At 40.9% G+C, this 25,547-nt stretch overlaps 1 protein-coding gene across 1 annotated transcript in view; it reads left to right on the top strand.

Annotated features, from left to right (window-relative positions):
* Positions 1 to 24,011, top strand: part of ETV5 (ETS variant transcription factor 5) — a 60,474-nt gene extending 36,463 nt beyond the window's left edge. The window contains exons 8-13 of the mRNA XM_004473722.5: positions 3,066 to 3,325; positions 5,385 to 5,444; positions 13,860 to 13,928; positions 14,098 to 14,267; positions 18,572 to 18,673; positions 21,505 to 24,011. Of these exons, the coding sequence (XP_004473779.1) occupies positions 3,066 to 3,325; positions 5,385 to 5,444; positions 13,860 to 13,928; positions 14,098 to 14,267; positions 18,572 to 18,673; positions 21,505 to 21,726 (883 nt within the window). The 3' untranslated portion in view covers positions 21,727 to 24,011. The remainder of the gene's footprint in view (positions 1 to 3,065; positions 3,326 to 5,384; positions 5,445 to 13,859; positions 13,929 to 14,097; positions 14,268 to 18,571; positions 18,674 to 21,504) is intronic.
* The last annotated feature ends 1,536 nt before the right edge of the window (positions 24,012 to 25,547 follow it).

The following is a 25,547-nucleotide window of genomic DNA, read 5'->3' as shown; positions in this document are numbered from 1 at the left end:
GCATCACAAGTCAGGTCAGGTTCTCAGTATGCTGCTGGTGCCCATGTTCTAAATGTCAAGCCTAAACCTGAGTTTCAAATTGACACTTCTTCAAAGACCATTGAAGGGTTTCTTAAATATCACAGCAGCCTTGAAAATCACATGCCTGATGAAGTTACATTGTGGTGTGTTTGGGATCCCACTTCAAGGCTCTCAACCCATTGAACCTCATAGTTTGTAAAACTTGTTTAAGATATTGACCAGACAGATTCTGTTGCTTTTGGTGTGTGGGATAAGCAGGCGGCTGAGCATAAAATTGTTCAGTGATCTTCAAGTTATAAAATGATCTTACTATGCTACTTTTGGTAATACAGACTCACACAGAACACATCATACCATGCTATACCCTCATCTAAACCGTTATTTTATCTGCACATAAAATCTCTTCAGTTTAAGATTTAAATCTTGATGTTCTAAAAATTTATTGGGCACTTGTTGCCACAGATTGATTCAAATCAAATTCAAGTTATTTGATTTAAAGTTTTAATAGGATTCAAGCTAAAATTAGAAAGACTGAGGTGTTAAAGAATTATATTATTGATTTTTTTTTAAAACCTCAACAAAACTAGTCATTCTAAATTCTTTATTTCTCCAGGAACCCTGGCTCCTACTTACTATTTATGTGTTCACAAGTACTCTTTTTAATACACATAGACTTTATGCATAGTAGGCACTCAAGTATTTCATGGGCTTAGGCCATACAGTCTTGAAGGGTCACTCACTCATCTCTAACCTCCACACCCACCTTTTGAATTCATCCCCACAGTCTGTAATTACAATCATGTCTGCAAACTATCCCAGCTATGGCAGAAAACCATGCTTTATAGACAAATCTCACTTTATCATTCCAGTAGCATTTTGGTTTTTTTTTTAAAGATTTATTTTTATTTATTTAAAATTCCCCTCCCCTCCCCCAGTTGTCTGTTTTCTGTCTTTTTGCTGCGTCTTGTTTCTTTGTCCGCTTCTGTTGTCGTCAGCGGCTCGGGAAGTGTGGGCAGCGCCATTCCAGGGCAGGCCGCACTTTCTCTCGCGCTGGGCGGCTCTCCTTACGGGTGCACTCCTTGCGCGTGGGGCTCCCCTACGAGGGGGACACCCCTGCGTGGCAGGGCACTCCTTGCGCGCATCAGCACTGCACATGGGCCAGCTCCACACGGGTCAAGGAGGCCCGGGGTTTGAACCGCGGACCTCCCATGTGGTAGACAGACGCCCTAACCGCTGGGCCAAAGTCCGTTTCCCTCCAGTAGCATTTTGAAGAAAGATTGTATCTCTTTGTTACAGATGAGGACACTGAAGCCAAGCAAATTTGCCCTCTGTCAGGACCTCAGGCTCTCCCTTGGGCCATATAGCCTGCCCAGCAGGGAAAGGGCAGTTGGCTCCCATCTGGATTTATCTGATAGCTGAAGTACTTTAAGGATACACATTGGTTAGCAACATTAACGAAAAGCTTTTTATTGTTCTGTCTTATAAAAAGTACACATTTATTATATATTATGAGCAAGAAAGAGAAATCATCTAAAGTATAACCACCCAGAGATAAGCATTATTTATATACAGGTTAAATATTTGCAGGATTTTATGTGATGCCATAAATTTGATGTTCCCCTCCCAAATTTGAGCATCAAATTTGCAACCTGCTTTTCTTAATGTCACTTGCCTGTAACCTGCAACCTACCTTTCTTAATGTACCAAAAATAACCTTTCCAGGACCGTATATATTTGCACATTGTATCACATTTCATAGTTGCTCTCAACTAAATGACTCTCAAAATGTACTTTGCCAGTTAGTTCCCTTGTTAGACATTTGAGTTGGGAACTATCTGTATAGCTATAGCCAGTCTTATCCATGATTTAAGTGCTTTTTATGTGCCAGCCATAGAATTATTATCTGCCTTTTCATCCTCCAAGTTATCAAGAAAAAATATTTCTCTGTTTTTCATCTTGGTTTGTTCATTTGTACTTTTTGATTACTAATGAGGTTAAAATTTGGTCTGCTTATGGCTATTTCTTCCTTAGTGATTTTCCTGTTTATGCTCCTTGCTCATTTTTTCTATTGGTATATTCATCTTTTATTGATTTTTTTTTAAGCTCTCTTTATGTCAACAATGTTAAAGTTGCTATATCTATTAGAGATTCTCCCCCAGTTTGTTTTCATTTTGCTGTTGTTTCTTTTTTTTATTTATAGAAATTCCAGACTTATACATTAAAGTATATGCATATTTGTCTTGATTTCTGTTATTTGTATGATGCTTAGATTTTTTTTTTCACTCCATGATTATGTGAAGTATCATATATATTTACTTTATTATTGGTTCTTTTTTATATTTAACTCTTTAATCCATATGTAACTTATTTTGGAATGTGGTGTAAAACAGGGTCTATCTTTTTTCCCCTTACTGATTTGAAATGCTAACCCTAAAACATTAAATTTTAGAACTTGATGGTTTTTGTCTTTCCATTCACTTCCTTTGATTTGCCTATCTTTAATTCCTTGTATTACTGTTATAATTATTGTAGTTCATAATATATATGCTCTCCAGGAGAGCATTATTTCTTTTCAGAGATTAGTGTTTTAGATAAAATTTGGAATCATTCTTTCAAGTTGGTTGGGTATGCCTTGCGTTTATAGAATAATTTTTGGAGAATCAACAACTTCAAAGCTCTGTGTGTGTGTGGTTTGCTGTTTTTCTCTTCACTCAGATCTTTCTGTTCCTCAGACACTGTTAAGGTTTTACTCATATAATTCTTGGCTATTATTAAGGATTTTATGGTTTTCATTGCTGTTGTGAATGAGCTTTTTTTTTTTTAAACCACATTTTATAACTGGTTAATTTGTACTTTTCAGGCTTTTTAAAAGTTTATTCTGTCTACAGGTAAAAAAAAATCAATGAACTAATGAACAAACATATATAAATTTACTGCTGTCTGCAAATAATTTTCCTAATCTGAACTTTAGTCCCTGTGCTAAATCATAGTAGGTATTCATCAGATTGCTAGTTAAACCATAGAACTTCTTTCTTCCTTTACAGATTTCAGAGACAACTGTCTGAACCCTGCCATACCTTCCCTCCTCAGTCAGGAGTTCCTGGAGATAATCGCCCCAGTTACCACAGGCAAATGTCAGAACCTATCGTCCCTGCAGCTCCTCCACCCCCTCAGGGATTCAAACAAGAATACCATGACCCACTCTATGAACACGGGGTCCCAGGTTTGCCAGGCCCACCGGCACATGGGTTCCAGTCACCAATGGGAATCAAACAGGAGCCCCGGGATTACTGCGTTGATTCAGGTTTGTATAAAAATCATACCATTCCTTTCTTCATTATCTCATTTATCTATCCGGTAGTTATTGGGTGTCCTCTATGTGCAAGGCCTTGGGAAATTGTTTTATAAGAATTGCCTTAAAGAACTTAAGGTCTAGTAAAGTAGACATGTTTAGGCATCACTGAATATAAAGCAAAATGGAAGAGTGAGTATACATATGGTATATACACACTACAAATGGTAATGAGTATAGTAGGCATTCAGAAATGGCACAGAATACACATCTGAACCCAAGCCTAAAGATTGCTGGGGTCCAGTCTTGGTGGTACCATTTTTAAGAACTTTTAGCATTAGGATCACTGGACACAGGGCATATCATTTTCACATTTCAGTCCTGTCCCTAGTTTTGTGGCTTTCTTTTGGAGTATACCAAATCCACTGAACACCCAATATAAGTGTAAGTGAACATGTAGGGTGTGATTCTTTATATTCTCAAAATTAATGGTGTTCTGATATTTCATGGCTTTATAGGGCCCTAGGTACACCATGGAAAAGATTGTCCTGTTTGTTTGATGGGAAAGTTCTCGTGTTTTTCAGCAACTGTTGGTGTACACAGGGAGAGGTATAACATGTTAGATACCTATTGTTTAGTTATGGATGTCTCCTGTCTAGGAACTTACTTTAACCTATCAAGAAATTTATTACTCTTTTACTTATAGGACCTCACTCCATCCCACATCCCCTCTACACACACACACACACACACACACACACACCCCACGAGACATTAAATGAAAACATTGGGAGAAAGAAGAGTTGGCATTATGCAGCTATTTACACACTTAAGAAACTTTTTCCTCTTGGTTTCCCCTTCTGCTTTCAGAAATGACCAACTTTTCACTTTTTTTTCAGTTAAGGGTAAGGGAATTTGAGGGTGGTTGGTAGGTTTACAGCCTTTCCCCCAAGTGCTTAAGTTTTCTTGAAAATCCCAAGGAGAGGGTGGACAGTATGTATATGAATGAGGTTTTTGCAAATGGAATGGGATATAGAATTTGCTCTTGCCCTTCTTGGAGACAGTACATCGATTGCTCCATTCAGCTTGAAATTGGGCTGAAATGGCAAAGTCTGGAAAGGTAGGTAGATAGGTAGGTAGGTAGGGAGATATCAGTTGGTAGTATTGATATTAGTAGATATTACCAAATGATATCTTTTAAAATTTCCAGTGGCATTCCTTCTTAAGGTTGTGATGTATTTTTCTTGGGAGCAGGCATAACCAGCAATATTTTTCTTTAGGGATTGATATTTTAATCTGTCCTGACCCAATATAAAGCAAGACACTCAGTAGATGATACCATATCTGTAATTCTTTGATCAGAGTAGCATCCCTGGGGTGAAGGCTTATCCCAGTGGTCACAACTCAACTGTCTTTGCTCTTGATAGACACTTTGATACATGATGCCTGAAGATGGTATCAGTTGAGTGTGGTTTGGTTTCAGTTTAACAGTTCTGGCATGACTAAAATGTACTTGCCAAACTGCATATCCCCTAGTCCTGATGGTTCTTATTCAGGCTTCATTCATAACTTCAAATCCCCTTATCTTTTGTCCTGAAAATACTCTGGCCAGTTGGAGCAGAATTGAGTGTTACCATCAGCATAAAAGAGAGCAGATTGGGAAAGAACTAAAAGCAATCTGTTTCCTGTTCTGGACCTAAAAGACCCGAGTCAATGATAGGCAGGAGGCCAGGCTTGGCCTTTTAAAAGTCAATTTCTTTTTCTACCATTACTTCTCACCATATTTAGTGTTAACTAATTTCTAAAATGATTGAGATAGGAGAGCAAGATAATGAGTTTTTCCTCTTGTGACCCTTGATTGGGAATGTCTTACTTTCAGATGGTGGGTTGTAGTATGTTTCCCGTGTTTCTTATCAGGCTAGTGTATCTTTCCCAGGACAGTGTTGAAAAGACATGAGCCTGGAGCCAGGAGAAGGTTTGGGACTTGGCTGCAGACCTGCATTTGAACCAATGTGCTAGTGCTACTGCAGAAATATTGACAGGGGTGTGTATGTCTGTGCTTCCCTTTTAGAAGTGCCTAACTGCCAGTCATCCTACATGAGAGGGGGATATTTCTCCAGCAGCCATGAAGGTAAGAAGATTTTTTAAAAAAGAAAGAAATTCAAGGAGCTTAAAATTGCCATTTCCAGGCTAAGATTTGAGATCATAGGTTAAAGCTTTCTTAGTTCATGAGTAAGAGAACAAATAGATCATAATCTTCAGTTATTTTGCATACAAGGTTTGAGGCCTGACATCATTTTGAATAGCAGTAACCCTAGCCTTCAAAAATTCTTGGGATAATATGAAGTAAAAATGAACAAATCTGATTTCCATATTTTCATACAGGAGTTTACATATATGTATATAACACATTAGCCTAAAGTAAAATTTGGGAATATGTCAGTGAGGGTGGTTGTATGTGAATCAAGAATGTCTTAGGAAAGGTATTTCTAGTTTTCACTTAGTTTGGTGCCTACCTGGATAACATTTCATTGTTAGTATTACTACATGATAAATGGTTACTGCTTTTAAAATAGAAGGGAAATCTGAGATTCTGTTCTTGTGCTGACCTTGAGAGGTCCCATGAAGAGGTGAGCTAGGGAAGGGAAGAGGTTGATGAGACTCTATAGGGGAATATTATATACAAAAGGCTCTGCAGAAGGACACAAATGAAATGTTGTCTAATTGGATAGATTAAAAAACTCAAAAGAGAAACATGAGAATAGATATGAAGCCTGAATCTTCACATGTCCTGCCATTTATTTGAATGTGTAGGTGATAGATTCATGTCAAGGGTATGGTATTTATTCAAGTTCTCAGGCCTAGTTCCTTTGGGACCAACTAATTCAGCAAGTCGCTGAGATAATCTGACTGTAATTAGGTGAAGGAGCCATGGCCAGGATTAAGTTTATGACTTAGCCTTCACAAGAACTGACCTCCTAATTGAGATGAAGGTAATTTAGAACAAATAAGATACATATGTCTTGTATGGGAGATGGCTTTAAGGAAGTGATCAGAATGGGGGTAGAATCTCAGAGCTTCCTGGAGGAACTTGCTTTTGAGCTCATTTTGTTTAAAATATTAACTTTTGTAGCAAACAATAAATATTGGTTGTCCAATAGTTAGAAAGTACAGATAAGCAAAAAGTTGAAAATTTTAACTTCACCATCAGAGATCATCATTAATATTTTGCTGTATACTCTTCTGGACTTTTTGTACATATAAAAATACAGAATCATAACATCATACGGTACCCATTGTTTCATAGTCTATTTTCTATTTTTTCTTTTATTTATAATTAGGCATTAGCAGAGATTGAGCCCTTAATATGTACAAATACTTTGCTGGGTGTTTAACATGCTTTCAGATTATTTAAGTCATTTAATCCTCATAGCATGCCTATACAATGGATATTCCTATTATGCCCATGTTTTATTTTTGTTTTTTAAAGATTTATTTATTTTACTTCATTTTATTCCATCCCCCCCCCCCCCCCACCTTGTTTGCACTCACTGTCTGCTGTCAGCCCTCTGCGATGGTGTAGGCCAGCTTGCCTTCACCAGGAGGCCCTGGGAATCAAACCTGGGGCCTCCCATATGGTAGATGGGAGCCCAGGCACCTGAGCCACATCTGTTTCCCATGCCCATGTTATAATGAGAAAACTGAGGCTCAGAGGTTTAAAAGGTTTGCCCAAGGTCACAAGGCTGGGGGGATGAGTGTCAGAATCCACACTCTTTACCTCCCTCCATCCTCTGTAGTTCTTTCTATAGCATCACACATTCTTGTACAATTTCCTGTGTACAGTACTCTTTGCCTGGTGTGCATTTTGCTGGTCACCTCTTCCTGAAAATTTAAACATTTTCAGGTTATTCCCAAAGTAAACCAAACCGAGATGAATTATCCATCCAGCTAAATCTTCTCATACTCCTTGAATCAATTTTTTTTTAAAGATTTACTTATTTCTCTCCCCTCCCCCTCCCCCCCCCCCGTTGTCTCCTCTCTGTGTCCATTTGCTGTGTTCTTCTGTGACCACTTCTGTCCTTATCAGTGGCACCGGGAATCTGTGTTTATTTTTGTTCCATCATCTTGTTGTGTCAGCTCTCCATGTGTGCAGTACCATTCTTGGGCAGGCTGCACCTTCTTTCGCGCTGAGCAGCTCTCCTTACATGGTGCACTCCTTGCACATATGGGGCTTCCCTACAGAGGGGACAGACACCCCACATGGCACGGCACTCCTTGCACGCATCAGCACTTGCGCATGGGCCAGCTCCACACGGGTTAAGGAGGCCCGGGGTTTGAACTGTGGACCTCCCATGTGGTAGGTGGACGCCCTATCCATTGGGCCAAGTCCGCTTCCCCCCTTGATTCATTCTTGAGGATAAATTTCTGAAAGGGAAATTTCTGGGTATGAGGGATATGACATTTTTAAGGCTTCTGCTGCCAGTTTTTGTGAGGGCCTGTGTTTTTGTTGATTTTGTTTGTTTTTAGTATGGGGCGGATTTTGAAAATTTAAGATTACATTGAAGAAGTAATTAGATGTGAATAAAAAGGAAGGGGGAGACATTTTGTAAGGGGAGGATAATTGAGCTCCCAGAGCTGGAAGGAGCATTTACTGAGTACCTCCTGCACAAGTGGATGGCAGTAGCAAATGAATTGGTTCAGTTGGTGGAGAGGAGCCCTGTTGGAGATGGGTGAAGTTTGAGAAGCATGAAAGGCCTTGAGAGAGGCTCAAATGTTTAGAGTTACTTTTGCAGGCAAAGGCAGGGCTGTAAATGGTAGAATTGGGACTGCCCTTCTGAGCATTGAAATAAAGGAGATTTTTTTTCTTTAGAACAAGTTTCTCCACAAGTATATCTTTTCTTCCATCCTGTACATTTCTCCATAACCATCTAGAGCAGTGATAACCCAAACTAGTGCTATCCGCTTTCCCTGGGAAATTGTTAGAAATGCAGATCCTCTGCCGCTACCCCAGAATCAGAAACTGTGAGGGTGGGACCAAGCAGGAGATTCCAGTGTACACTGAGTGCATGTAAGTTTGAGAACTCCTGCTCCAGAGCAGTGATTCTCAACTTTGGCTATGCATTAGAATCAGCAGGGGGGCCTTTAAAAACCCTGATGTCCAGGCTTTACTCCAGAATAATTAAATCAGAAAATCTGATGGGACCCAGGCTTCAGTTATTTCTTAAAGTTCCCCGGGTGATTCCAATACATCTAAGGTTGAGAATCACTGCTTCCTAGAGTTTTAGAGGAAGGTTGAGAGAGCTGATAAAGAGCACCATGAGGCATTGGTTGGTTTTTGGAGGTGTTTAGTTCACAGCAATGGCTTCTATGCAGAGCTGCTTCCTACTGACTAAGTGCTGTTTCACTGGGCATCCATGACATTCTGAGGGACAGTCCAGCCCTGGGAAGGAAGGGCTGTCTACTGGACCACTGACGGTGATAGGCACAACTGTGTAGAGCTTTTTTCCAGGTTCCTGGATGTTTCTACAGCAGCAATTGATGCCTGCAGCAGGCAACGGGAGGCACGGGGGGGGGGGGGGGCAGGAAAGCATTTTTCATAATTACAACATTTAGGAAAGAGCATTTAAAGGAAATATTTTTAGTAAGACATTGGGTTGCTTATTACACAGAGAATAACTAGTGACTTAGTGTGATTTTTCTTTTCCCTAGTCTTTTTCATTTTTTTCCCTGACCCCATACACATCAAAAAAGTTAGTTTTTTGAAAGAGACCCAGCATTCTTAATTGCTCTAAATTACCCTGAGGAGGTTTTTCTATCCTTTTTATACAGTCTTGACCACAGATGCCCTTAAAACATTTAGTGAAACAAGTGTTTCTGATTGGCATCTGGGATTGCTAAGATAGCCATCCTGCCTTGAGCGTTCACCTGGAATCCTTTCATACTGTTTTGAATCTTTCATTTCCACTTTGCACCTCAAACAGGTTCTTCCTTCCTGCCACCTTTATTTGGTTGTAGCCACAACTGATGCAACTGCTGGTGCAAATTCAACTGACATTTTACTTAAACCAATAGCATCTTCCAGATGTTTTAGAGAACCATTCGTGGAAATGACTGAAAACCACAAAATACACCCAATGATACTCTTTATAGGCAGCCCTTCATCTGATTAGTTTTGAAAACTATACCTAGAATTTAATCTAGCTTTACTTTTATTTCCTATATACTGTGAATGTATTATCCTTACTTCAGTGGAAGAAAAGCTCTAAAAATAACATGGCAAGTTTGACAGGTGTATAACCTTTGAAATATTTCACTTATAATGACTTTATAATAAGGCCATTAAAACATCACTGGAGTATCAAAATCCATAAGGAGGGTCAAGAAATACTGTTTCCTGGCAGCCAAGGCAAAAAACATGAAGCATGATGGATTATGTAATTCTTGTTGATAAAACCAAAAGTATCAATTTGTCATAAAAGTCACACTGGTTCCTAGTACCAAATTGGAAAATAAATTTATCACAGGAATCATTGAATCCCTGACTTAAAAGATAACATTGTATTCTAAATATTTCTTAGGAGAGATTATAGACTCTCCCACATTTATTTAAGTATTTATTGAGCACTTGTTACATGCAAACTCCTGTGAGGATATTAAGATATTCAGCACCTGGTCTTTTTTTTTTCTCTCTTTATTTTTTTTTTAATGTTACATTCAAAAATATGAGGTCCCCATAAACCCCCCACCCCCCTAACCCCACTCCTCCCACATCAACAACCTCTTTCATCATTATGGGACATTCATTGCATTTGGTGAAAGCACTTTGGAGCACTGCTGCACCACATGGATAATGGTTTACATTGTCATTTATACTCTGTCCTAATCCACCCAGTGGGCCATGGCAGAACATACAATGTCCAGCATCTGTCCCTGCAGTACCACCCAGGACAACTCTAAGTCCTGAAAATATCCCCACACCATATATCTCTTCTTCCCTCTCCCTACCCTCAGCAGCTACCATGGCCACTTTCTCCACATCAGTGCTACAATTTCTTCCATTACTGATCACAATAGTTCCATAGTAGAATATCAGTAAGTCTACTCTAATCCATACTCTATTCCTCCATCCTGTGGACCCTGGGATGGTTATGTCCACTCCACCTCTATATCAAGAGGGGGCTTAGATTCCACATGGATGATGGATACAATTCTTGTGCTTGCAGTTGTAGGCACTGTTGGCTCCCTGGTGTGGTGGTTGACCTTCTTCACCTCCCTGTTAGTTGGCCAGGGTAAGTCCAATAAACCAGAGGGTAAGAGTTGCAAGTCTGCTAAGGATCAGGACGTGGCTGTCACATGGACAGTCCAGAGATTCAGGTCTCCTGAATATATATCAACCCCAGCGCCAACCACAGGTCCAGTAAAAGTAACAGAAGAGGCATGTGTAGAAAGGTCACATCTGAGACCAGCTCCATCACACTCAGGAACACAAACTCCAAAGTAGGGCCAACTGACATGGCACTGAACTCCAGAGCCATCTGCCATGGCCATAGAACCTCTGAGTCTCTGTAGCCCTCAGGAGAACCAGTACCTGGGCTTGTATCTACTTTGGCTGTCTCTGGGACCCTGCTGAGATGTGCACAAGCGTGACCCCTCTGATGACCTCCCAACTCTTTTTTGGAGGTTCATAGCCATATATACTCATTTGTCCTTTCCATTTCCCCCTTTTATTCAAAGTAAAAAAGCTGTTTTTAGCACCTGATATTACATGTAGGCTGAGATATTCTGCTGGTCTGAGTTGACCCTTTTATTCAAGGTCTTTTTCTAGTTACATCATCAGCTGGTGCTTGGTAGTAATCTCTTGGCACCAGGGAGACTCATCCCCAGGAGTCACTAAATATTTAGAAAATTGTATAGTCTAAAATATAAACCATAATGTAAACCCAAATGGAACCATGTTTGAAAGCTATTGTTTCAATATCTGTACATCAGCTGCAGTAAATATAATATGAACATGTAAAAAGATCGTTGCTAGGGAAGGGACAAAGTGTTTGATGTTGGATATGTGGGAGTACTGTATATTGTATATGTGAATTACTATGATCTAAAACTTGTGAAGACAAACTTAATAATTAGAAGGGAAAAAAAAGAAAAAGAAAGGATGTAGACACTGAGGAAAAAATGGAAGAAACTGTCTTGCCACTGTACATACAGGGCAACACCTATTGCGGTGATGAAAGTCAAAACATCAAAAATAAAGCCGTTTCATTTTTTCATTTTTTTGATACCCCAGTTTATTTTTACTTTATTTTTCTAAATTAGTATGTATTCTATATCTAAACTTTCAACCCATCACTCTATTCCATTTTACTAGTAATGGATCCTGACAATATATTAGGCTTCATTTTTGAAGAAGTTTTAGACTACGGAGAGGTTCAACTATGGCAGGGGAGGAACACTGGTGTGGGGTGTTATTGATAGGGGGCACATGGTTGGGAAGGAGTTCTCCAGGGCATGTATACAGGGTACATAAAGATGTTTGGATATTTTCATAGTGGTTACAGTTAAAAATGACAACTGAGGGAGTGCTGAGTTCCTAGCCAGGGGAGCACTATCACATTTCCCAATGGAACAGCAACAATCCCCCATGTGCAATGGCCAAGACCAATAAAGATGGATGGTCCAACAGTGAGCCCTTGATACTGATGACTTTGCTTAAGAGCCTGTGCGCCTGAAATATGAACTAGGCCTAGAGCTGCAGGATGCCTAAGAGTTACCTCCTGAGAGCCTTTGTGTTGCTCAAATGTGGCCACTCTAAGCCAAACTCAGCATGTAAATGCATTACCTTCCCCCCAGCACCTGGTCTTTATCCTCAAGGAATTTAGAATCCATGACAGGATGTATCTCACATTTTTTCAGTGAGTTTTCTTTATAGTACTTACCCCAGTGTGCAATTACAGTGTTTCTTTAACTATCATTTATTATACATTTATGTATTAATACCAGGAGCTATTCTTAGCACTTTAGATACATTAATTTAGCTAATCCTTACAACAGCCCCATAAGATAGGAATTATTTTTATCCCCAGTTTTCAGAGAATGAACCTGGAGCACAGAGATTAATTAACTTTTCAAAGTTACACAGCTAATCAGGGTGGACTCACTCTTTAGCTTCCACACTATACCTCGTCTCATTCATTTCATTGTCTGTTTCATTGTCTGTCTCCCCCATTTGGCATACAAGTTCCATGAGATCAAGGACTGAGTCTGTGTTATTCTCCTTACTATCTCCTGCTAGCACATTACCTGGCATAAATATTTATTAAATAATAAATGCCAATAAAATATACTGCCTTTGATATAGTTGAGCAACAAAGAAGTGGTGCTTGGGGCTGAGGAAACAAAAATGACTAAGACAATCATAGTTCTGCCAACTTGGGCATGTTCCTCCCAGTCCTGGGATACTTAAAATGGTGCTGGACCTGCCAAGAAGCTACTTAATCTGGGCTGTTTGGGATGAAAGAAAGAAAACTGATTATTTCTTATTGCCTTTACCCATGTAATAATTCAAGTTCCAGTGAATCCTTCTCAAAGTCTAACAAAAGCTCTTCATTGCAGAGTGTCTTTCCCTGCCTGTCTCCGTTGCATGCCCAACACCCAAGCACTTGTATAATATAACCAGTTGAATCAACTGGAGAGTCGAGTGCACGGAGGCATCGTTTATCAGGCAGGAGCTCCTGGAGCTTTGTCCTGAGAAGTGATGTTGAAAGGAGAGTTACACTGAAGCCCCCACACCTCTGAAATGCGGATTGAGGGTTTGTGGATTGAGAATCCCATCCTTCCTTCTCCTTGTCGCCTTTAAACCTTTTGCTTTCCTTTCCACTTGCTTGTATTGTTGGACCAATCAGTTCTCCATTCTTGACTTCTGTTTAGTCATTTATAAAATGAAAACATTTTATTGGTAGAAAATCTCCTGAGATTTCTTCTACTGTGTCAAGTGATAATCACAACTCCAACTTGCTCTTAGACGTACTGCTCTTAGCAGTCCTCCACAGGCCCAAGCCTTTCTTCATTTTTTCATAATTCAGTAAAGTATGTAAGTAGTCTGGACAAGTTATAGGAAAGACTAAAATTAATATTAACTGAAAGGAAAATGGCAGGACTATGCACATATGATCTAAATGCATCCAGCTAGGCCAACTAAAATAGAAGAGATGTCTCTTCAGATATAAAGGCTTAGTCACAGAAACACAAGATGTGAAGGAACTTACTGGTGACTCAGTGCTTCCCTGCAGTCTTAGCTCTAATAACAGGATTGATGTGGCTCTGGACCAGGGCTCAGGTGATGACATCAGAACATGAATGCCTAAATCCCTTTGAAATCCCTGAAAATTCAGTTTGGCATAGATACAGCATTAGTGCTTAGGGCCTGACATGGCAGAATCCTGTTTTAGTCCTTAAATCCCTAATTTTAGTACCACACAGATAACATTTGTTAAGCAGCATGGTCTTTATTTCTTTTTCTTTTCTTTTTTTTATTCTCCTGTAGGTTTTTCATATGAAAAAGATCCCCGGTTGTATTTTGATGACACTTGTGTTGTGCCTGAGAGACTGGAAGGTAAGTAGCCTCACTTGAGGTTTGTTGCTAAAATGGAGGGTTGAAGAAGTTGGAGCACCTCAGTTTTGCCAAGTTAAATGATTGAATCGGTGTCAATAACTCCTTTTTGGCCAAATCACCTAAGAAACCTGAGACTCAAGTATTGCTTATGTATCTTTGCCCCAAATAGGTAAAGTCAAACAAGAGCCCACCATGTATCGAGAAGGGCCCCCTTACCAGAGGCGAGGTTCCCTTCAGCTCTGGCAGTTCCTGGTTACCCTTCTTGACGACCCAGCCAATGCCCACTTCATTGCCTGGACAGGCCGAGGTATGGAGTTCAAGCTGATAGAGCCTGAAGAGGTAAGAACTGAATGCCAGAGTTACATGGTTTTGGATTTGTTGTTGTTAATGATGATGGTGGTGCTGGTTTGGATATCCATTGAGGCTTTTTACTGTGTTAAACAAATTCACTCCCTTCCCATTCACATCCTGGCCAATGGGCTTGCAGTGCCCTTCCTGTGAATAGGGCACTTTACACTACATGGACAGGCAGAATTCTTCACTGTAGAATTCATAAAAAGTATTTGTAACACTTCTGCAAAATCTGGGGAGTGAGACTATGAAGACATATCCAAATAGGGTAAGTTTTCTCTCTTGGAAAGTCTTTTTCAAGTGTTATTTCACTTATTTTGGCCTCAACCCTCGTATGTCATAATCTACATCTGAGGCTACATGAACATGTTGTATGACATTTTGGTAAGATATTTCAGGATATAACTACCCCTACTATATTCTCAGATGGCTCTAATTTGAAGAAAGAAAATTATCAGAGATTGGTCAGTTTTACCAGCTTAGATTTTTAGGGTGTTTTAGTGGCATCACAGTCATTGAAAGATTACACAACCTTCCATTATTTTGTTAATAGAAAAAGAAACAGTATTACTGTTTATCCAAAACTTGGCAGAAAAGCTTATGGGCAGAACCAATAGCATTTCTTCAGTGGGTAGAGACACACCCACAGAGCCTTTTCTTGAATATCATATAACAAAGTAAATTAGATCAGGCTGTCAGTTCAGCATTTTTTAAAGGGGCTGATTTTCATTTCTATTTGATTTAGAATCTAGAGAGATTATAAATAGAAAAGAAATAACTGTCCACCAAACTGACATATGCTTCTTTTGATAGTGTATACTTAGGCATTATATATTAAACCAGCAGGGTAAAAGGTATCATTGGGTTGGGTGTAATTAAAATGGAAACGGCACTCTTGGGAAGGCATTTGAGAAAGAACAGCAACTTTTGGTGGTGTTCATTTAACTCCAGGGCTCACTTTAGCACAGCACGGGGATAAGTTGGCATGGGGGTTAACAGCAGGAGGTAACAATCTGGCACTTGATTTGGAAGAGGAAATGGTCTGAAAGTTAAGATGGGATAAGGAGGAGAATGTGTGGATTGGAAATTTATGGAGAATCCTGAATGGTAAGAGCGTAAGGAAATGTTCATTAAATGCATTTGTAAAAGAGGTATGTGTATAGTGTTCCCTGTTTTCAGTCATTATAAAAATGGAAATATATCAACATCTCATATTGTAAATAGTTTCTGTAAAGGCTCAGTCTGCTTTCTAAGCCAGAGTTTGGTACTACTGTGTTTTTCTAAGCATTTCTTGTTGGCTAAGCTGTATTTTAGGCTTCCAGCTGTACTGGAGGGCCATCCGTCCCACATAGTCCCATTCTTCTCTCTGCTTTCCTAATAACATGGTCTGGTTTATATGAGGCTTGAGGAAAGCATGTCACCTAGACTCACTGAGGCTTTTTTGAAAGTAGGTCTGCTATGTGGGCAGCCCTTATTGATTTATCTCCTTTCACAAACAGGAGCTTTTATTACTTTATTGCCACTGCCTCAGGCCTAAGCACAGGCTGTACAGCTGCAGGTAAACCTGGTTATGACCCTTTGTAAATGTTATTGAATCTGCTGCTCTCCTACCAGTGGTAAAGAAAATGATGACCAGATGGCAAAAAGCCTCTGCTTTCTTACTTAATAAAGAGACGAATATTAATCCAGAATGCACGTAAATGCCAAGTGGCCAAGTCATGTGAGAGGCCTGTGGTGGCCTTGAGCCCGCCTCTTGTGGAGCAGCTTTGTTTCTCCAAGAAGTGCTTCTTCCCACCCCTCTTGAAGTCCCTGAGCATTCCAGAAGCTATGAATCTTCCCTTCTCCTGACCCAGGATTGATTTGGTTCCACTTGTGTAGTTTGGCCTTGTGACACACATTTGTTGAATCTTTCCCCCTCTACTCCTTGTATACAAGTTTGGGCATCCTCTTCTTGCTGCTCTCAGGATGATACCAACCTCTCAGAAAAACTGTAAGGCGTCGACATGTGGGGAGCTTGAAGGGTGAAGTGGAGGAGGAAGCTGTTTGGGACGTAATTGTAGGCAGCTGTGTGGCTGAGTAGTGCACTCTGGGTAATTATCCATAATATCCATTACACTGTGCATGGAAATTGTGGTTTTAGAACTGCGTTTTGGCAGGCCCCCTAATCAAATGTCTTTTGATAGTCATCCAGCTTAGCACCCTCTCAATTATGACTGACTCGGCTTTAATCTGGAGCCATTTTAGCTATGAATCTGCATTAATGAATATTTTGGGGGGTAGGGTTGTTTGTTGAACATGTGGTAGATAACTGATGCCATAGAGAGGTTTAAAAGGATGGGCTGCTAGAAGGAGCCATTCCCTGTGCTGTGGCTTGTTGTCCTTTTAAATGGGAGGAGCTGTGTGCATGTTTTAACTCCTTCAGCCTCAGAGTTTTTCTCAGAGTAATTCATGGAAAAGCTGTCGACTTCCTCACCACACATACCCACATCCCCTCACCTCCCCCGCAAAAAAGAAGAGGCTGGCCCTAATTTCCAGCCAACCTGGAGCTGTGCTGCATTATGCGTTACTGTAGAAGAAGCAGCCCTGGTGAGGGCTACTGAATCACAGGGTTCTGGCCAGAGGATGAGTCAGTAACTATGGCTACCAGAGCTGCTTTGAAATCTGTGCATATACAGAACCTCTCTCCAGCAGGCATTTGCATATGCAAGTGCAAACAGAGGGAGGTCAAGAAGAAGTTAAGAATTGTTTTCTACCTCTGAACATAGTAAATTATGAAGCTGGGCTTCTTTTATTATAGAAGTTCCCTGCATCACTGTGGCTGACAGGAATTAAAGTAAATTTCAGAGTGTCCTTTCTTTTACACTGGATAGAACGAGACAAGTATTCGTTAGCCGATTTCCCTTCTTACCACTGTTTTCCATTGGTTTAAAATGTCTGTTTTCTCTAACCAGGATTTGATTTTTGCTGAATTTTGTCCTTTTTTGGCAATTTTGAAGGTCGTGTTGAATGGGTGCAATATAGAGAAAAGAGGAGCCCCAAGGCCATCGTGTGTCCTGTAGGGGTGTGAAGTAAATGAAAGGAAATTTAACTTTCTTGCAAGGCAAAGTGGAACCATGGCTATTGAATTATTCTAATGTCATCAGGACAGATCTATTCTTCCTTACTCATCTGATCATTTCTGGTATTTATTGAAGGTCATTTTAGAATGCTGAATTTGGAGATTGGTTGCTTTCACTCTTCCTAAATACCTTAAGGAAATACTTTAAGTGAAATGCTGGCAGTCTCCCTACTTTGTAATCCATGTTTAACATTTGGTTTGTAAAAGATAGAAAGGATGTAGTTCTTTTGTTTTTTAAGAAGTTTCCAAAACTGACCTAAAATGCTCAAAACATGAACCCTGATTTGCATAAAGACTCCTGAAAAGACCCCAATTTCCAGGGTTATTCTACTCCTTCCTTGACAGTCATCCTAATAAATAGGACTTTGGGTGTTGAGATATTTGAGGACAGAAATTGAGATATTTGAGGACAGAAATTGCATGGCTGCTCTGGTAATCTGGTAACTCTACTAGGAAGTTTTCCTGCTATAAGGCTTCTCTGCCCAAAGCTCCAATTACATCGCCCCATCACTGCACCTCAGGTGGACTGGGTTGGATATAATGTACTGCAGAACTGTTTGGGAAGCCCTGTTAATTTTTCATTAAGTGGATAATGGTGCTACATGCTTTAGTGTCCATTCTGCAAGTCTGCTGGGAGTAGGGGATTGGATGGCAGCAGGCTGAAATGATCCTATTCCCCCTTACTCCATGAGCTGCAATAAGTAAACATCTCCCAGCCCCTCTCCAATCTTACTAGAATTGAACTTTTGCTCTGTTGGCCCATTAGCAACTCACTAGTGTGTTTCTAATGTTTCAGGAATGACCATTCTAATTATTCCTTATTGACTGCTACAGAAACCATAGCACTTAATGGCAACATGTTAATGGGCTATGAGTATTGGTCAATAATTCATATATGGAAAACTGGTAGAGAGCTGACCTCCTTGGGGACTTTAGCCTAGCCCTTCGCAATCTTAAAGCACTAGGATTCTTCTACTCTAGGTCTCCTAGCTGTTGTGACTGAATCATCAGCTTTGTTGAATGGTTGGTCTTCAGGGAATTAAACCTTTTCCCTTTCAGGTCAGGGAAATGGGTCATTAACCAAAGCATTTGGGTTAGAGACTGGTTCTTCTGAGATTGGGAGAAAACTTCTAGGCCCAGTGTTTTCCACTGCTCTGTTTTCCTGTCTTTTCAGGTTGCTCGGCGTTGGGGCATCCAAAAGAACCGGCCAGCTATGAACTATGACAAGCTCAGCCGTTCTCTGCGCTATTACTATGAAAAAGGAATCATGCAAAAGGTGGGGCAATTACAAGAGACATATAGACCACCCCTGACCACTTTAAAAGAAAAATGTCTAAGGAGTCTCTCATAAGACTGTTTATGATCAGTAGGAGAGAATGTTAGCCTCATAAGTGATTCTCTGATTGGAAAAACAAATTAAGACAAGAGTCAAATGAGATATTAGGAGGCTCTTAATACTCTTGAGTACATGGAAACCAGAGTACACATGCGGAACATACAGTAGGAAAATTAGGCTCCTCTGCTTTACTTACACTGCATTTAATTCAAAGAAATTCAGAAATAATTTAAGTCAACCATAAAGAAGCGCATGAGGGGAATCAACTTGAAGGTCTCTACTCTCACAGAAAGCTTGGTTGAGTCTTTAGTTGTTAAAAACACCTAGACCTCCAAGACCTCCAAATCTTAGTTTGATAATCTTAAAAATGATAGAGGAATAAGGAAACCTTATTTCTCCTTCAGAATTTATATAAAAACTTGATTTCAAGTTAAAAACCAAAGGTTTATAAAATGGCACCAGAATAAACTGGTGAAGCATGTTTGGAGGAAGCCAGTACAAAATTCTTATTGGGATCAGTAGTGAGTGACCACAGTCTTAAAATACCATGGATAGACAGAGGAAAAGAATGGCAAATTGTTGATAGGTCTTTCTTAGCCTTCATGTTTTCTACTATACTGTTCCCTCAGAATTTAGCATTTACACATTTAGGCAGTCTATGTGGTAGAAATTGCTGAGAACTTGTTCATACTGAAGCCAGATTCACTGTTCTCTTAGGCAGATGATAATGTGACTCCAAACTCCCCTCACTACCTTAAAAAATATTAAATATGGTTCTCTGGATAAAATCTAGACTGTTTTAGCACTATACAGGAGCTAAAGCTGTCCCCAATCAGGTCACCATCTAATTCTCCTGTTTGCTCACTTGTGCTTGACTACTTTATTCAGCACAGTCACTTTTCTTCTTTTTTTTTTTTTTTATTTCTCTCCCATTCGCACCCTCCCCCCCCCCCCAAAGTTGTCTGCTCTCTGTGTCCATTTGCTGCATGTTCTTCCGTGACTGCGTCTATCCTTATCAGCGGCACTGGGAATCTGTGTTTCTTTTTGTTGCGCCATCTGGTTGTGTCAGTGCTTCGTGTGTGCGGCGCCATTCTTGGGCAGGCTGCACTTTTTTCTTTCGCACTGGGCGGCTCTCCTTACGGGGCGCACTCCTTGTACATGGGGCTCCCCTATGCAGGGGACACCCCTACATGGCACGGCACTCCTTGCGTGCATCAGCACTGCACATGGGCCAGCTCCACACGTGTCAAGGAGGCCCGGGGTTTGAACTGCGGACCTCCCATGTGGTAGGCAGACACCCTATCCATTGGGCCAAGTCTGCTTCCCTTAACTATGTTTTAATGTAGTGTTTACTAAAGAATTCATGTTATATGCATGGAAATTATCAAGCATAGGATAAGATGCAAAAACCATCTATTAAACTACCATCCTACTTAAGAACTGAAACATTCCCAATGTTTTCTTTACCTGGCCAGCCCCTACTTCTTTTCTTCCTGAATATGTATCAGCTCTTTGCTCCTTAGACTCTGAAGTCCATAGCCTGGTCAGGTGGCCCCCTTTTCTGCTTCGAGTAGCACCTCTATTTATCCCCATCACTGCCCTTCTTTCTGTAAATTGCTCCTTTGCTTGTTGCTATCCCCCACAAGAGTGTAAGTTCCTTTGGGGTAGTAATTGAGGGTCTGACTTCAGTACCTGGCACAGAGTTAGTCGCTGTTAGTAGATGGGTGGTCATCTTACCCCCATCCCTTCTAAATATATATCTATTAACAGCTTTATTTACATATAATTCACAGACCTTATTAATTTGCCCATTTAAAGTATATGTTTCAATGATTTTTAATATATTCACTAAATTATGCAACTATCACCACAGTCAATTTTAGGACATTTTCATCACCCAGAAAGAAACCCATGTCCATTAGCAGTCACTTCCCATTTCTTTCCAACCCCCCTACTTGCCTTTTAGTGTTAATACTATTAGATTGAATCCTAAATTCAGGAGGGAGAACCATTATTCCTTTGCTGTTCCCAACTCCAGATCCAATATGAGGCAAAGTAACCAAGACACAGTAACTCAAATCAATGGAAGTGAGTTGTCCCTAGGTTTTCTAAGGAAGTAGAAGAGAACTTTATTTCTGAAAATGAAACGGGCAAAGAGTACAAGAAGATCCAGGAATGAGACTTGGGTGGGTTTAGATCCTAACACTGCCATTTATTAGCTATATGCTTTAAGACAAGTTATTTAACCTCCCAAAGCCTCTATTTCCAATAAAAATGTAGATAATCTCTGCTCTAATCTCACAGGGTAATATATGTAAAAATGTTCCAGAAATAATAATGCACTATTCAATATAAGGGATCATTACTGTATTTATTATATGACCCTTGAGTAAATGGGAGCTAATTAAAAGGTGAGTGATAGCATGCCAGCGTGGGGAAGGACTTTAGAAACGCTGTAGTCCTATACCTTCAATTTCTGAAAGGGGAAATGGAGGTTGATAGAGGTGAAGACTTGGTAAGACTGAATCCAGACTAGACGCCATCTAGTATTATCTCCACTCTGCCCTCCTACTTCATTTTACCACATACATGTGCCAGCTTTGGGTTTGGGAACCCAGAGAGTTAAGATAAAGCTATGGTTCCCAAAAAATCTGGTAGGGATGGTTGATACAGCTGCCACCCTGAAGACTTCCTCTGGTGGAGATGCTAATTGTCCAGTTCCCCAAGCCCTGTTCCAACTGGTTCTCAATAAGGTGTGATTTCTCTCTCAGGTGGCAGGAGAACGATATGTCTACAAATTTGTCTGTGACCCAGATGCCCTTTTTTCCATGGCCTTCCCTGACAATCAGCGTCCATTCCTGAAAGCAGAATCTGAGTGCCACCTCAATGAAGAGGAAACCCTGCCACTGACCCACTTTGAAGACAACCCTGCTTACCTCCTGGATGTGGATCGCTGCAGCAGCCTCCCCTATGCTGAAGGCTTTGCTTACTGAGTTTCTGAGTGGCTGAGTGGCCAAACCCTAGAGCTAGCAGTTCCCATTCAGGCAAATGAGGGCAATGGTTTTGTTTGTGTTTCTGGCTGTTTCTAAAGCTTGCCCTTGAGTATTTTCCAGAAAACCCAAGCCATCTCTGGATTGGCACCCTAAAAGCAGATACTTTGGCTGGGGAGTGGGAACAGAGAGAGAGGCAGAAAACCACCAAGAACTGGTGCCTCTGCTCTGATTCTGATGGGGTTTCAGGGAAAAGATGGAAATGGAGCCTCCTTACCACAGACAACATATGCAAAGCAATACCTTGTTCAGGTTAGTACCCATAAGCCAAGATGGAGTGTGTGACAATCCACAGTATTGATGGACTACTAAATGCCTTTACATTTAGAAGGGCTCTGATTTGCACAATATATTGAAAAAGAAATCACAAACCCACAGAGCAGTAGGTAGGCTAAGTTAGGGAAGCTTGAATCATGAAGGGTTAAAAATAGATCAAAATTAAGAAAGGCAAGCTCAATGTGAAATGTTTCCCCTTGGTTTAAAAAGAAGGAGGGGTAAGAACAGTTGTTACCCACTCCATAGTTCAATAATAACCCATCCACTATGCTTGGGAACCTACTGGCCATGTGGTTACCAAGTAGAGCAAACACCCCCTTTCTCTCCCCAGTCACATGACTAAGTATGGATGACTAATTTTAGGAGAAGGGTGATTAACATTTTTGACAGTATTTTATTTTGCTTTAGTTGGGGGATTGTTTTGTTTTGGTGGTTGTTTTGGAAAAACAGTTTATAAACTGATTTTTGTAATTTTGGTATTTAAAGCAAAAAACAAACCTTTTGGTAACTGTGCACTGTGTCCTTTAGCCAGGGCAATGCCGACTTATGAAGACGCTGCAGCTTGAAAGGGGCTTTGCTGGGGACTTCCCCTTTGCCATGTAAAAGCCTGCTTTGTTGCCTGCTTTGTGCTTTCTGCACCAGACAACCTGATGGAACATTTGCACCTGAGTTGTACATTTTTGAAGTGTGCAGGGCAGCCTGGACACACAATTTAGAGTCTATGTGTATAGTTCCCCATATTCACTAACATGCCTCTCTGGAAAGCATATGTACATAATACATGTCATGTTCATGAAAACCTGGTCGCTTGGTGGGGCCCATAGGGATTCTTCTCTGGGCATGACTGATGACAATTTCCATTTTATCGGTTTGTTTTGTTTTCCTTTTTTTAGATCTTGGACTTTAAACCCTAAATATGATTCAGTAGGGTTTGGGACTGACTGTATGCCACTGACAGATGAGACAGTGCTAGCATTTTAGTGTCCTGCCACCTTTTTCTTTTAAAAAGTTTTATTCTGATTGCTGTATTATATTGAAAAAGTTTTAAGCAACCAAACTAAAGCTATATGAAAGTTGAGCTCAAAGTAGAGGAAAAGTTATTAGAAAGTGGTAGTGCCTTGCTGCCTGCTCTGCTGGTAGAATTCCATGCTCCCCGAGCCACTAAGCACGTTAAAAGTGACTGCTCTTCTCCATACACGAAGGTGACGGTGCTGACTCGGTGAGTGTATGACACACGCTTTGAGTTGTTTTTCTATCTCTGTAGTCTTAAACAGTCCCCCTTATGACCAACAGCGCATTTGTGAAGTGGTTCACAGGGGTTAGGGGTACATTTTATAGCTATGAAAGAGTAAGTTTGTCCTCTGTTGGAAGATAATTGACCCACAAAGGTACTGAACCTATAGCTTGGGCTTTAATCAGCATCGTACTCTAGTCAAAGGATTTGTTCCAAACCATATTTATAGCTTTCTAACCTACACATAGTCTATATATAATCTGAGTATTTTACCCCCAGCTGGCTAGAGATTTATTTGTTGTAAATGTTGTATAGGATTTGTTTTTATTATCTTTACTTATCCTGGTTTGGGATTTTTTTTAATGGGTTTATGCTGTATTAGCAAGTATGAAAATAATCCTCCATAGCCCGAGTTACCTACCCCTCCCCTGCCATAACTATGCTACGTGGCCTGTGCTATGACAGGACATAGGATGGTGGCATCACTGTTGCATTCCCATTGAACTCATGTACTTCCTGGTTGGTTTGGTTTTTGGTTTTTTTGGTTTTTGGTTTTTGGTTTTATGCTTCTTTCCAGAGTGAGGAAAGTCTACAGTGCAGAAAGGCTTTAACCTGCTGGTTGATTTGAAATATTTTCTTCCCCTGTGCAGGGCCATATGCATCCTGCCAAGCTGCATTATATTCTGTACTGTGTACAATAAAGTTTGCTTTCAGTTTACCAAGTGCCTGAAACCTGCCTCTTTCTTGCCCGTCTGTCTTCACCTTTCTCCCAATCTCCCTAAACCAGGGGTTCTTAATCAGAGGTCCTTATTTCAGGGATCTGTGAGCTTGAACTGGAAAAAATCAACTTATTATCTTTATTTTCTCTGACTTCTGATGTAAAGTGTCATAAAACTGTCTGCTGCTACATTCTGAGAAGGGTGTTGTGGTTTTCATCTGACTGGCAAAGGGGTCTGTGAAACAAAAAAGGTTAAGAACCCCTATCCTAAACTATTTAGCCTCACCAGTACATGGTGGGATCGAGGGAATTGTTATCTGGAGTAGAATTACATAGCTATTTGTTCTCACCTCTTGAACTCTGGCTAAAAATTTTATCCAAAGGGGTAGAAGGTGAAAAGACATAATCTTCCTGGCCAATGATGAGGTGAGACCACTGCATTCCTTTGAGCCTGCCTACTTGCCAGTTCTATTTCTTTTTTTCTTTTTCCGCTCCCTCCCCCCACCCTGCTGTTTTTGCTGTCTGTGTCCATTCACTGTGTGATCATCTGTATCTATTTCTCTTTTTGTCTTATCATCTTTCTCCTCTAGGATTCACCGGAATTTGATCCTGGGGACCTCTGATGGGGAGAGAGGTTCCCTGTCAATTGTGCCACCTCAGTTCCTGGTCTCTGCTGCACTTCACCTTGACTCTCCCCTCCATCTCTCTTTTTATTGTATTATCATCTTGCTGCGTGACTCACTTGTGTGGGCACTCGGCTCACTGCATGGGCTCTGGCTCACCACATGGGCACTGGCTCACCATACGGGCACTGGCTCACCATACGGGCACTGGCTCACCACGCAGGCACTGTGGGCACTCGGCTAGCCACACAGGGACTCGTGTGGGCACTGGCTTGCCACACAGGCACTCTTTCTCTTTTTCACCAAGAGGCCCCAGAGGTCAAACCCAGGTCCTCCCATATGGTAGGCAGAGGCCTTATCACTTGAGTCACATCTGCTTCCCAATTCTATTTCTTAAAGAAGTGTAGGGAAGTGGATGTGGCTCAACAGATAGAGCATCGGCCTACCACATGGGAGTTCCAGGGTTCAAACCCAGGGCCTCCTGAGCCGTGTGATGATCTGGCTCACACGCAGAGCTGATGCACGCAAGGAGTGCTGTGCCACGCAGGGGTGTCCCCCATGTAGGGGAGCCCCACTTGCAAGGAGTATGCCCCATAAGGAGAGCTGCTCAGCACGAAAAAAGTGCAGCTTGCCCAGGAGTAGCGCCACACACACGGAGAGCTGATGCAGCAAGATGACGCAACAAAAAGACACAGATTCCCGGTGCCACTGACAAAAATATAAGCAGACACAGAAGAACACACAGTGAATGAGCACAGAGCAGACAACTTGGGGGAGGGCGGGGAAGGGGAGAGAAAATTACATTAAAATTTAAAAAGAAAAAAGTGTAGCTCATGGCTGGGGCCCTGGGTTGTGTGAAAAGATGACTAATAAATCTAGGCTTTGAGTCCCAGAATTATTCTAGCTCAGCCCC

This window comes from Dasypus novemcinctus, chromosome 4 (assembly GCF_030445035.2).
Source record: "Dasypus novemcinctus isolate mDasNov1 chromosome 4, mDasNov1.1.hap2, whole genome shotgun sequence".
Lineage (NCBI taxonomy): Eukaryota > Metazoa > Chordata > Mammalia > Cingulata > Dasypodidae > Dasypus > Dasypus novemcinctus.
Note: the sequence above shows the minus strand (reverse complement) of the source record. Positions and strands in the feature narration are given on the sequence as shown.